The sequence below is a fragment of the Motacilla alba genome, chromosome 1 (genome assembly GCF_015832195.1).
Source record: "Motacilla alba alba isolate MOTALB_02 chromosome 1, Motacilla_alba_V1.0_pri, whole genome shotgun sequence".
In the NCBI taxonomy this organism is placed as follows: Eukaryota; Metazoa; Chordata; class Aves; order Passeriformes; family Motacillidae; genus Motacilla; species Motacilla alba.
The window spans coordinates 178,047-190,291 of NC_052016.1; the positions used below are offsets into that span (position 1 = coordinate 178,047).

Sequence of the window (12,245 nt, forward strand, 5' to 3'; positions counted from 1 at the left end):
CTGGACCCTGGGGCTGGAGCAGCCTGGCACAGGGGAAGGTGTCCCTGCCACTGCAGGGGTGGCTCTGGGTGGGATTTAAGGTCTCTCCCAGCCCAAAGCACTGCATGATCCCTCAGCAGCGCTGCCCCCGGTGAGATGCGGTGTGGATGGAGATGTGTCCATCCGTCTGTCCAGCCCCCGAGCTGACCCTGCCGGTTCCAGACAGCCGGGGCCGCCTGGGCCGGGCTTATCTGGGGCTGCAGCCCGGGGCTATCGGGGCCGGCTCCGGGGAGGGGCTCCGGGCTGCCCGGGCCGATAGGGGTGAGCCCCGGGGCCCGGCCCGGGCGGGGGTCCCGCCTGATAGCCCGAGAGAGCCGGCGTGGGCCAGCAGCCCGAGAGAGCCGGGATGGGCCAGCAGCCCGAGAGAGCCGGGATGGGCCAGCAGCCCGAGAGAGCCGGCACGGGCCAGCAGCCCGAGAGAGCCGGCACGGGCCAGCAGCCCGAGAGAGCCGGCACGGGCCAGCAGCCCGAGAGAGCCGGCACGGGCCAGCAGCCCGAGAGAGCCGGCACGGGCCAGCAGCCCGAGAGAGCCGGCACGGGCCAGGCCCGAGAGAGCCGGCACGGGCCAGCAGCCCGAGAGAGCCGGCACGGGCCAGCAGCCCGAGAGAGCCGGCATGGGCCAGCAGCCCGAGAGAGCCGGGATGGGCCAGCAGCCCGAGAGAGCCGGGATGGGCCAGCAGCCCGAGAGAGCCGGCATGGGCCAGCAGCCCGAGAGAGCCGGGATGGGCCAGCAGCCCGGGCCGGGGCAGCACGGCTCCGCGGCGGCCACGGGGCTGGGCCTGGCTGCGGGCACGGCTGGCAAACCCGCCTGGCAGCCCTCCCGGCTGGCCCTCCCTCAGTGTCCCTCAGTGTCTCCTCAGTGTCCCTCCTTCAGTATCCCCTCAGTGTCCCCTCAGTGTCCCTCCCTCAGTGTCCCTCAGTGTTCCTCAGTGTCTCCTCAGTGTCCCCTCAGTGTCCCTCAGTATCCCCTCAGTGTCCCTCAGTGTCTCCTCAGTGTCCCTCCTTCAGTATCCCCTCAGTGTCCCCTCAGTGTCCCTCCCTCAGTGTCCCTCAGTGTTCCTCAGTGTCTCCTCAGTGTCCCCTCAGTGTCCCTCAGTATCCCCTCAGTGTCTCCTCAGTGTCCCTCCCTCAGTGTCCCTCAGTATCCCCTCAGTGTCCCTCCTTCAGTATCCCCTCAGTGTCCCCTCAGTGTCCCTCCCTCAGTGTCCCTCAGTGTTCCTCAGTGTCTCCTCAGTGTCCCCTCAGTGTCCCTCAGTATCCCCTCAGTGTCTCATCAGTGTCTCCTCAGTGTCCCTCCCTCAGTATTCCCTCAGTGTCCCTCAGTGTCCCCTCAGTGTCCCTCAGTATCCCCTCAGTGTCCCCTCAGTGTCCCTCAGTATCCCCTCAGTGTCCCTCAGTGTCCCCCTCAGTATCCCCTCAGTGTCCCTCAGTGTCCCCCCAGTGTCCCTCAGTGTCCCCTCAGTGTCCCCCAGTGTCCCCTCAGTGTCCCCCCAGTGTCCCTCAGTGTCCCCTCAGTGCTGAGAGATGGCGCCCAGCAAGGGCTGGGGCAGAGCAAACCCTCCAGGACACCTCAGCCCTCAGCGAGCCCGTCCTGCAGGAGCCTGTTTGCAATGAAAATCCTGCTTTTGTCCCTTTCTGGCTGGTTCTGCCCGAGTTCGTGTGCTGAGGGACAACTCAGAAGCAGATTCACTAAAATTTAGCTTTTTTTGCTCCAGACATTAGGCCTCACCTTGTGCCTCTCACCCTGTCTCCACCCTCTGGAGCAGCTCCGGAGCCTCGAGCCCGTGGCACTGGGGTGGCTCCAGTGCCACATCCTGGTGGGTCCCTTTGCAGGGACACAGGGACAGGGATGGACAAACAGGATCGGGACAGGTCTCCTGCTGTGCCCAGCAGGTTCTTGGGCGTTTCTGCTGCATCCTCCCCAGCAGTGTCACCCAGGACCCACATTCCAGACCCAGGAGATTTCCTGTAAAATTAAAGCAATACCATGAAAGGCTCCAAGTCAGTTAAAACATGTTTATATGAGAAATGAGGCACATGTTGGGATTTCTGGGGTGGTCCTGTGCAGGGCCCAAAGCTGGACACAATGATCCTTGTAGGTCCTTTTTTAGGAGGAATTTGCCCATGGAAAGGGTGCTCACGCCTTGGCAGGGGCTGCCCAGGCAGCTTTGCAGTGCCCATCCCTGCAGGTGTCCCCTGCAGGTGGCACTGAGTGCTCTGGGCTGGGGACAAGGTGGCCGTGGGGCACGGCTGGGACTCCATGGGCTGGCAGGGCTGTGCCAGCCCCAGGGATTTGGAATTCTGTCTCTTTCAGCTCAGGATATTCCATTTTTCTATGATTACATGGCATAAAGGTCAGGCTGGAGCAGTCAGAGCATGGGGTGCTCCAGCACCTCTTGGTGACCTCTTGGAGTGAGACCTGAAGATACCAAGGGTTAAATCTGGATCCTGAAATGAGAGGACTTTGTTAGGGGCAGAGAGGAATTAATTTACCCTCCACTGCATTTCCCCTGGTTGTTACAGCAGAGAAACAAACAGGAATGTCTTTGTGCTGAGAGCAGAGTCCCTCAGTGGGAATGGCACTGCAATTCCAGCTCTGCTCTACAATTCCAGCCTGCCTGGGGTCTCCACTGTGGAGCCCCCACACCTCTGCTGCCTGTGGTGTCTCCCAGTATCCCTCTCCCTTCTAAGGAAAAAACTGCATTTCCAGAAATTCTTTTCCACCATATTCAGGCAACAACCAGTCCCAGCCAGGGGGAGTTGTACAAATTCTGGTGATTCAGACACACTCGTTCTGCATTTCCCTGCATTCATCACTGACCCCATCCTGCATGGGCTTAGGGCAGCTGCTCTGCCCCTTTCCATAACATCTGTGAGCAGCTGGCTTTGCTCTGCTGCTCTGGGCACCCTGTGCCAGGGCCTGCCCACCCTGCCAGGGAACAATTCCTCATGGCCAAGATCCCACCCAGCCCTGCCCTCTGGCAGTGGGAGCCATTCCCCTTCATCCTGACATTCCACCCCTTGTCCCCAGCCCCTCTCCAGTTTTCCAGGGGTCCCTGACATCCCCTGCTGCCTGGAGCTCCATTCTGGAGCCACCCCTTCCTGGGTGCCCGCAGCAGCAGTGTGCTGGGAAATCACCTCTGCCCTCCCAGCTACTCCAGGCTGGCCACAGCCAAATGGGTCCTGTGGGGCAGGACGGGCTGGAGCTGAGGCGTAAATTTACAGAGTGGCTGCAAAAGGCCATTGCCATGACAGACAGTCCCCAGGCACAGGGACAAGAGCCTAATCCGATTAAGAGGCTGATTCACCTGCTGTTATTCCTTTGCTGTTGTGCCCATCTGAAGGGATTTAGAGGTTAAAGAGCTGCTGTGGGGACAAAACCAACCATCAGAGGGATCAGTACAGGAGAGCAGCAGGGAGTGGGCCTGTCTGAATGGAAATTACTTCTGCCTCTCTTCCTCCTGCTTCCTCTGCCTTCCTCCTTCCCACTCAACTCTTTATAGCCATCATTACCCATCCATGAAGAGTCATCTTGCTCCCACACCGGTAAAACCCACTAAAACTACCAGTAAACAATAAAAGCACCAGTAAAGCCAGGCCCTGATGGGTCACAGCGTGGGTCCAGGCCTGCAGGCTTCTCACCACAAGCCATGTCTCTGCCTGTTTTAACAGTTCTCCGGAAACCCAGCATTTATTAACCACATTTTTAAATTAATATTAATGCTGCAGTCAACACTCCCCTCCAGCCCCTGTGTTTGATGCTGTCCTGCCTGTCCCCGGCTCACCCTCCTGCTGCCCCTCCCTGAGCGTTTCCCTGCTGCTGGTTCAGATGCAGCACAAAAGCATCATTATCTTTTCCCTTTTAAAGCTCGGCCTTGAAGAGCTGAAAATGAATCTCCTATCAGGGACGAGGCGAGTGCATTGCTAAGAACAGCCCCAGATGCAGCCTGGGTTTTAATTTCACTGCCAGGGAATTCAGGCTGCAGAGAGGAAATAAATGCAGAGGCCACTGAGGCCATTTATTGTCATCCCCAGCTGGGCGAGCAGCTGCTGGCTGGGGATGGCAATGCCTGCCTGGGAATTCAGGGCTGCACTATTCCATCGCACTCCTTGTAGCTCTGTAGGGTGAATTTGGACACTTCTGGAGTGCCCAGATCTGTGGAGAAGCAGGGGTGTGTCGTGCGTGTGCTGTGCAGGTGAGCAGCCCAGGCAGCGCCGGGCCCTGCCGATACCTTTATCTGCCCCACACAGCCCCACTGCCCGGGCTATCAGAGCCTGCCTGGGGCTGCTGGGAGCGCCTCTCCCACGGCCCAGCAGTGGAAAAAATTAATAATGTCTCATAGAGCCCTGTGGTGAGGAGCTGCAATGTGACTGCAGATGTGAATGCCCCAAGGGGATCACGGTGATGGGCTCGTGCCACTGTGTCTCCAGTGAGATCACACAATGCCACACTGGTGCAGCTTGGGAGGGACCTTAAACCTCACCAGTGCCACCCCTGCCATGGCAGGGACACCTTCCCCTGTGCCATGCTGCTCCAGCCCCAGTGTCCAGCCTGGCCTTGGGCACTGCCAGGGATCCAGGGGCAGCCCCAGCTGCTCTGGCAATTCCATCCCAGCCCCTGCCCACCCTGCCAGGGAACAATTCCTCATTGCCAAGATCCCATCCAGCCCTGCCCTCTGGCACTGGCAGCCATTCCCCTTGTCCTATTTCTGCCTCCCCATGTAAGAAGTCCCTCTCCAGTCTTCCCAGATCAGTGGACCAGTATCAGTCTGTAATTGGAGGATTTCAGAGGTTTGGGTGAGACTTCTTAAACATCCCACAGACAGACCCAAAGCCACAGATTCAAAGAATCCTGGAATGGATTGTGTTGGGTTGGGTTTGGGTTTGGGTTGGATAATCACCCAGTTCCAGCTCCCGGCACTGGGCAGGGACACATTCTACCAGAGCAGGTTGCTCCAAGCCCCATCCAGCCTGGCCTGGAACAATTCCATGCCCATGGTTGTGTCTGGATGCCTGACAGCTCCAGCATCCTGGCTTTGCTTTTCTGAGCACAGGAGCACAGCTTCACTGAGGCCTGGAAATGAGGAAAACACCTGTGCAGGTGTCAGCCAGCGTCAGACAAAAGCCTGTAGCCAGAGCTCAGCCTGGTGGAAATGGATGCTGCTGATGGGGTTGTGACAGGGCAGGGTCCTGCTGTCCTTGTGCAAGGCCTTTCATTCCCAGCAGGGAGAGACCCCTGAAGGGCTCACACTGGACACACGTGGGCAGAGCAGAGGAGCCTGTTCACAGCTGCAGCCCACCCTGGCATCCCACACAGATATTCCTGGAAACCTGGAGCTGAGGAGGTGACCTCTGCTTCACCAGCACCATCCCTGCAAGTGTGCAAGGCCAGACAGGACTTGGAGCAACCTGGGATAGTGCCCTGTCCATGGCAGGGAGTGGAACAAGATGAGGTTTAAAGTCCTTTCCAACCCAGAGAATTCCATGATTCTAAAGCACCTTTCTGAGGGGTCTGTGCCTGTTTGGGAGGGGTGGAATATCCATGCCTGTGGTGAACAAGCAGCCAGGGCTGAGGGAGAGAGAGATAAGAGGGTCCTGTGTCCTGGCCTGGCCTGTTAAGGGACTCTCAGGGCTTTCATCTATGACCACACCTCACTGCAGAGTGACCACTGCACGGGGACCCCGGTGGGGACCCCCGCCCGTCCCAGCCAATGGCCCCGCTGGAGGGGCTGGCCAGGGGCTGGCCCGGGGCATAAAACCCGGCCCGGGGCCTGGGCTCAGCTCAGCTCTGCGCCCTCCTGCAGCCACCATGGTGCACTGGTCAGCCGAGGAGAAGCAGCTCATCACCAGCGTGTGGGCCAAGGTCAACGTGGAGGAATGCGGCGCCGAGGCCCTGGCCAGGTGGGTGCAGCTCCAGGAGCGCCCTGCGCTGCAGGGAACCACGGAGTCGGGCAGCTTGACCTGCCTGTGTCTCTCCCCAGGCTGCTGATCGTCTACCCCTGGACCCAGAGGTTCTTCTCTGACTTCGGGAACCTGTCCAGCCCCACGGCCATCATCGGCAACCCCAAGGTGCGTGCCCACGGCAAGAAGGTGCTGACCTCCTTTGGGGAAGCCATCAAGAACCTGGACAACCTCAAGGGCACCTACTCCAAGCTGTCCGAGCTGCACTGTGACAAGCTGCACGTGGACCCTGAGAACTTCAGGGTGAGCTGTCCTTGGAGCTTTACTCTCTGTCCCTCCTTCCTCAGAGCACCTCAGTGCCTGGAGGATTTCCAACAGGCATCAGTAACTTGTATTTTAGTTACCAAACAGGACATGCCCGGCTGGAGTGGGAACTGGGGGACAGGGGAAGGTTGGGAGTTTAATAGTGCAGGGTAATACCAGGCTCTGGGCTGCAAGGACAAATTTGCTGACCAACATAGGGGGATTCTCTAAAAGTCTGAGGGCTTGTGGAGGCATGCTGGAGAAAAGGAACAGGATGTTGGCCTCTGCTTCAGCCTCTGTTTAAGCCCACGGCCAGCACAGGGCTCTTGTCCTGCAGCTGGCAGAGCTTCCCTGGGCCACAGCCCCAGCACCCACTGGGGAGCTGGGCTCCCTGGTGCCGGGGTGCTGTGCAGGGAGAGGGGGTGCAGGGCACTCTGCTGAGCTGATTTCCGTTTTGCCTTTCCCTCTGCAGCTCCTGGGTGACATCCTGGTCATCGTCCTGGCCGCCCACTTCACCAAGGACTTCACCCCTGCCTGCCAGGCCACGTGGCAGAAGCTGGTGGGGCTGGTGGCCCACGCCCTGGCCCGCAAGTACCACTGAGGCCTTGGGAGGCACCTGTGTCTGTAACGGGCAATAAAAACCTCATCTTCTGGAATTCCTTGTGTTCTGTGTCTCTGTGGCTGCCTGTGGGCCCTGGGCCTCTCCTCCCGGGATATTTGCAAGGATATAAATTTGTAGAGATTCACTGATTAGGCAGAAATTTATCCCTCCATAGTTTGCTACTGATGTATTAAGTTGATCAAAAGCATTTTCTGCATCAGTGATGGTGCAGGATTGGTGCATCTTGGGCAGAGTTTGGTATCTGAAACGTGTAGGAACCCAAGAGCAGGGGATGAGGGCAACTCTCACACAGGATGGGTTAGAGCCTTTTTTTACTCATTTTGGCTCAATGGAAGCATATCTTTTCACTGGAATAGAAAGATTCTATGTAAGCATCTCAGTTTCAGCAATGTTTTTCCAGGAACAGCCTAAAAAGCAACAAGGAGAGACATGCTGGTGTCTCAGAATGATGAAACACTTGTTCTGCATGATTTAGGAATAAATATTCTGCCTTGCTCCTGATAGAGCAGGGATGTGCACTTCACCCCTCGATCCTGCAGAGCCAGGCAGGATTTACCTCTCTGCTCTTAGGCGAGGTCCAGCCCTGCCAGCAGCACCGAGGGGCTGGGGGAAAAGAATTAGGGAAAAAAGCCCAAAATCTGAATCCAGCTTCCCTGCAGCACAGCTTCTCCTTTCGCCAGCAAAGGGCATTTCAGCAGGACGGCAGGAGGTGAGACCATTCCCCACGTGCTGTACCAGTTCAGAGCCATGGAGCTTTCCAGCACACACCCTGGGGGTGGGTGCAGCCAGCAGCACCCCGGGCCTGGGGGGTGCCCAGGGCTGGGTCAGCACCCAGTGCAGGGGCTGGGGACTTCAGCAGGGACTTCTCATCTCAATGAATGATCTCATTGTGACCATTCTGCTGCTCCTCTCCTGTGGACACATCCCAGTGGGACTGGGGAGCACTCTCTGACCAGCACCTGGACAGTCCTGTTGTCCAGGCGAGGGACAGTGACAAGGGTGTGGTGCCTGTGTCACAGAGCCAGTGTGTCCCAGTCTCCCAGTGACAGCTGTCCCTCTCTGGTGTGACAAAGTCACAGCTACACCAGCGCCCCTGACCCCAAAACAGGTCAGGAGAGTACAGGAGAGCCCTGGGTGCAGGATGTCCATGGATCCCTGGCAGTGCCCAAGGCCAGGACACTGGGCTTGGAGCAGCCTGGCACAAGGGAAGGTGTCCCTGCCATGGCAGGGGTGGCACTGGGTGGGCTGTGAGGTCCCTCTCAAGGCAAACCTTCTGGGATTTTAAAACAGGGACAAAGGCACCCTCAGGACCTGCTGGCTTAAGACACAAGGCCCTGCACTCTCTGGAGGAGCGTGGAGGCTGGCCTGGCTCCAGAGCAGAGCCTGGGCACAGATGCCACTGCTGCTGATAAGGGCTCTGTAAAGCTTGGCGGGGACACTGCTGCAATCAGGGACCAAGGAGCTCTGCTTGGGGCAGGAGAGCCTCACAGGAGCTGCCTTGGCCCTCGCTGGGATGGTTTGTCTCTAAAGGGAAGGTTCTTGTCCATGGAAGGGGGCAAGTGTGTGGCCAAGACCTGGTCCAGTAGAAGGTGCCCTGCCTGTGGCAGGGGGGTGGAATGAGATTTCCTGAAGATCCCTTCCAACCTTAACCATTCCATGATCCTATGATTCCAGGAGTTCAGAGATCTTCCACCCACACCAAAGGGAGCAGCCGTGGAAGGATGCTGGAGGGAAGGGTCTCCTGAGCATAGTGAAATCCATCCCAGGCTGAGAGCAGGGCCTGCTTTTCTGTCTGGGAACCAGCTGGGAATGAGCTGTCAGGTGCTGCTAGGCTTGCACTGGGGAAAGGAGACCTCCCTTTGACTCTGCAGACCCAAAAAGAGCTACAGAAATTGCCCCTGCTCAGCACACTGAGATGAACACTTCCCCTCCCCGCATGTCCCAGAGAGCTCCCTGAACAGGCAGTCCCTGAGCTCCCAAATCTCCCAGCCAGGCTGCTGCCCGCAAGGCAGACAGCAGGGGATTTTCAAGCATACTGAGAATTAGCTCTTTCTTATAAAATTGGATGGAGAACCAGGGTGAGCCGAAGGCTGGCACTGTCTGGGCTGTGCTTGCCTTTGGTTTTTGCCAGGTCTCTGCAGGACTGCTCAGAGCTGGTGCAGTCCTGAGCAGGCTCACCCTGCCATCCTGGCAGGCACCTGGGGGCTGCGTCTGCCTCGCTGGGAGAGGGGATTCAGCCCCTCACTGCCTCACTGCTGCACGGTGCTGTGGACCAGTGGCCACTGCTGCTAACAGCCTCTGGGCCAGCCCAGCACAGCAGGCTTCATTCCGATTTCTCCGTGGCTCAATGATCTTCAAATTTAGAAGCCCTTGGAATTTTTTCTCATGGAGTTTAAACTCATGTTTTCAGCTGGTGAGTGCCCTGGGGCACTGGTGCAGCTGCTGGAGAGGCTCTGGGTGCCCGAGGAAGCTGTGGCTGCCCTGGCAGTGCCCAAGGCCAGGTTGGAGCAGCCTGGGACAGTGGAAGGTGTCCCTGCCATGGCAGGGGTGGCACTCCATGGGCTTTAAGGTGCCTCCCAGCCTAGACTGGTGTGGGATTCCACAATTCCATGTGCAAAGCACCATGAAGGATTCACTTGGAAGGAGGGGATGATGTTCCTCAGCAGGGACACAGCCCTGGGGCCCCCAGCGGGCTGGCAGCTCCACCTGTGCTCGGGGCTGAGGTGATGCTTGTCCATGCACAGACAGAGGGGGGAAAGGGCCTCTCTCCCCCTTGGACAGCTTCCAAAGCCACTATCTCCCCTTGTGCAGCCCCGCTCCCTCCCCAGCCCCAAGCAGTGGCTCCGTGGACTGAGATTAGGCCGAGCCGTGTATAAAAATCCCTGGGGCAGCCTCAGGAGCCACATCCTCGGCATTGTTCAGGGAAGCTTGGGCAACCTCCTGCAGCCACCATGGTGAACTGGACAGCTGAGGAGAAGCAGCTCATCATCGGCATCTGGGGCAAGGTCAACGTCGCCGAGTGCGGCGCCGAGGCCCTGGCCAGGTAGGTGCAGCTCAGGACTGCCCCTGAACCTGCAGAGGGAACACTCCTGTCACTGGAACATCAACGTCTCTGTCTGTCTGTGTCCCTCCACCTCTCCCCAGGCTGCTGATCGTCTACCCCTGGACCCAGAGGTTCTTCTCCTCCTTCGGGAACCTGTCCAGCCCCACCGCTGTCATTGGCAACCCCATGGTCCGTGCCCATGGCAAGAAGGTGCTGACCTCCTTCGGGGAAGCCGTCAAGAACCTGGACAGCATCAAGAAATGTTATGCTCAGCTGAGCAAACTCCACTGCGACAAGCTGCACGTGGACCCCGAGAACTTCAGGGTAAGCCACGCTCAGGTCCAGCCTCGCTGGGCAGAGGGGCTGGGCTCAGGAGGGGCTTCAGGGGTCTCAGAGGGGTCTGGCAGCCACTGAGACCTCGAGAGAAACCCTGGGGCTGCCTGAGAGCCCGTGGAGGGTAGGGGCAGTGGAGGGGAAAGGAGAGTCATATCTGGGGGGAACAGAGAGGAGTTGTGGGGCTGGGATATGCGAGGGGAGGCAGCCAGGCAGGCTAGGTGAACGGGCAGAAATGCACAGAGCAGTTTGTGTCTTGGTCAGAAGAAACATCCTGGAGCAGCCAGAGGGAAGGAACTGAGATGGGAAGAGCTGGGCTTGGCTGTGAGGGATTGGTTAAACCAGAAGGGAAAAAAGCACAGCCACTTTGGCAGGAGGGTTCTGAGCCCAGGGACAGCCAGGGTGGGAGGGATGGGAAAGGAAGGGGTAAACTCAGTAGAAGCCGAGGGAGGACAGTGCAAAGCAGGCACAGGAAAGTGCTGGGGGAGGATCCAGCACACCCAGGGGTCCCAGGGCATGCCAGACCCCGAGCTGGGAGCCTGGTGCATGGATGGGGCCAGGACAAATCTGCTCCTTGCTGTGCTGTGAACTGCCCAGAGAGCAGAGGGCACAGTGGGGAGGGGGGCAGCACCTCTGACAGCTTCTGCTCACTCCCTGCCAGCTCCTGGGTGACATCCTCATCGTGGTCCTGGCCGCCCACTTCGGCAAGGACTTCACTCCCGACTGCCAGGCTGCCTGGCAGAAGCTGGTGCGTGTGGTGGCCCACGCCCTGGCCCACGAGTACCACTGAGCCTCCCGGGAGCCTTCCTGCCTGGAGACACTCCTGGGGAATCTCCTCGGGTTCTGCTGGGCTCCAATCGCACAATAAACACCAGCTGCTCCAGCCACCAGGAGATGTCTGGTTCTTTGTGGGAACGGGAGGGAGGGACAGGGGGCTGGGGGAGCAAATGCTCACAAACATGGGATAAGGTGAGCCACGATCTCCTTCAGGCAAGTGAAACTTGTCTAAGATGGTGATCCCAGGGGAGTGTTCAGGACAAAACCCAAATAAACACTACAAAATACGAACAGGAACACTGGCACTTTTTGGAGACATCGGGTGACATTGCTTGGTTTAATGCTTGAAGACGTTCACAGAGTGAGCGGAGTAGAACTGCACAAAAATGTGCAGTGGGAGAAGTGACAGGGAGATTGGGGCCATGGCTTGTAACTTCCTGCATGTGGGCTTTTGTTGGCTTGGGGTTTTTTGAAACCCCAAGATTCTTAGATTAACAAAAGCAGAAGGTAACAGACACAACTCTCAACACTTGGTTGGATGTGACTTGGAAAAAACCTGGGACAGTGGAAGGTGTCCTTGCCCGTGCCAGGGGATGGGACTGGATGAGATTTCGGGTCCCTTCCAGCCCAACCCAGTCTGGGTTCTGTGATTCCATGAAACACCAGTGCTGCTGGCAGAGGGAACAGTGTCTCCCCCAGCCTTCCAGGGTCCTTTGGCCCAGCCCCTCCTGCAGTGAGCAGAAACAAACGCTTTGCTCCAAGGTCACCCAGACCCCAGCAGGGCATTCCTGTGCTCCATGAGCTCCATTCCTGTCCCCTGCACCCCCTCCCACCTTCAGCTGGGCACCGGAGCAGAAGGGCAGAGACCCAGCTGCCTCTCCCAGTTCTCAGGACACCACTGATCCTCCAGCTGCTGAACCCCTGGGTCAGGCACTCTCAGGCTGCTCATCTGTGCAGATGTTTTTAATTCCCCATGGAAAGGGTGCTCAGGCCTTGGCAGGGGCTGCCCAGGGAGCTCTGCAGTGCCCATCCCTGCAGGTGTCCCCTGCAGGTGGCACTGAGTGCTCTGGGCTGGGGACAAGGTGGCCGTGGGGCACAGCTGGCACTGCTGGCTCTGCCAGCACCAGGGATCTGGGGATTCTGTGGGATCCCAGTAATCCCAGTGTTCCCACCTCTCCTCATGCCCTGTGAGCCAACAGGGAGCTGGTTTGCCCTAGGCTATAACAT

General features: G+C 58.5%; 2 protein-coding genes across 9 annotated transcripts in view; both read left to right on the plus strand.

Annotated features, from left to right (window-relative positions):
* The window catches only part of LOC119697895 (hemoglobin subunit rho), a 38,129-nt gene that overhangs the window by 2,360 nt on the left and 23,524 nt on the right, over window positions 1–12,245 (plus strand). For 2 of the 8 annotated variants that reach the window (XM_038129306.1, XM_038129288.1), the window contains exons 2-4: window positions 5,844–5,940; window positions 6,021–6,243; window positions 6,716–6,899. In XM_038129306.1, the coding sequence (XP_037985234.1) occupies window positions 5,849–5,940; window positions 6,021–6,243; window positions 6,716–6,844 (444 nt within the window). In that variant the 5' untranslated portion in view covers window positions 5,844–5,848 and the 3' untranslated portion in view covers window positions 6,845–6,899. The other 6 variants (XM_038129269.1, XM_038129281.1, XM_038129314.1 and 3 more) reach the window with 5 other exon arrangements.
* Window positions 9,723–11,131, plus strand: LOC119697949 (hemoglobin subunit beta-like). The gene is made up of 3 exons (XM_038129355.1): window positions 9,723–9,908; window positions 10,010–10,232; window positions 10,903–11,131. The coding sequence occupies exons 1-3, from the start codon at window positions 9,817–9,819 to the stop codon at window positions 11,029–11,031; spliced, it is 444 nt and encodes a 147-aa protein (XP_037985283.1). The 5' UTR covers window positions 9,723–9,816; the 3' UTR covers window positions 11,032–11,131.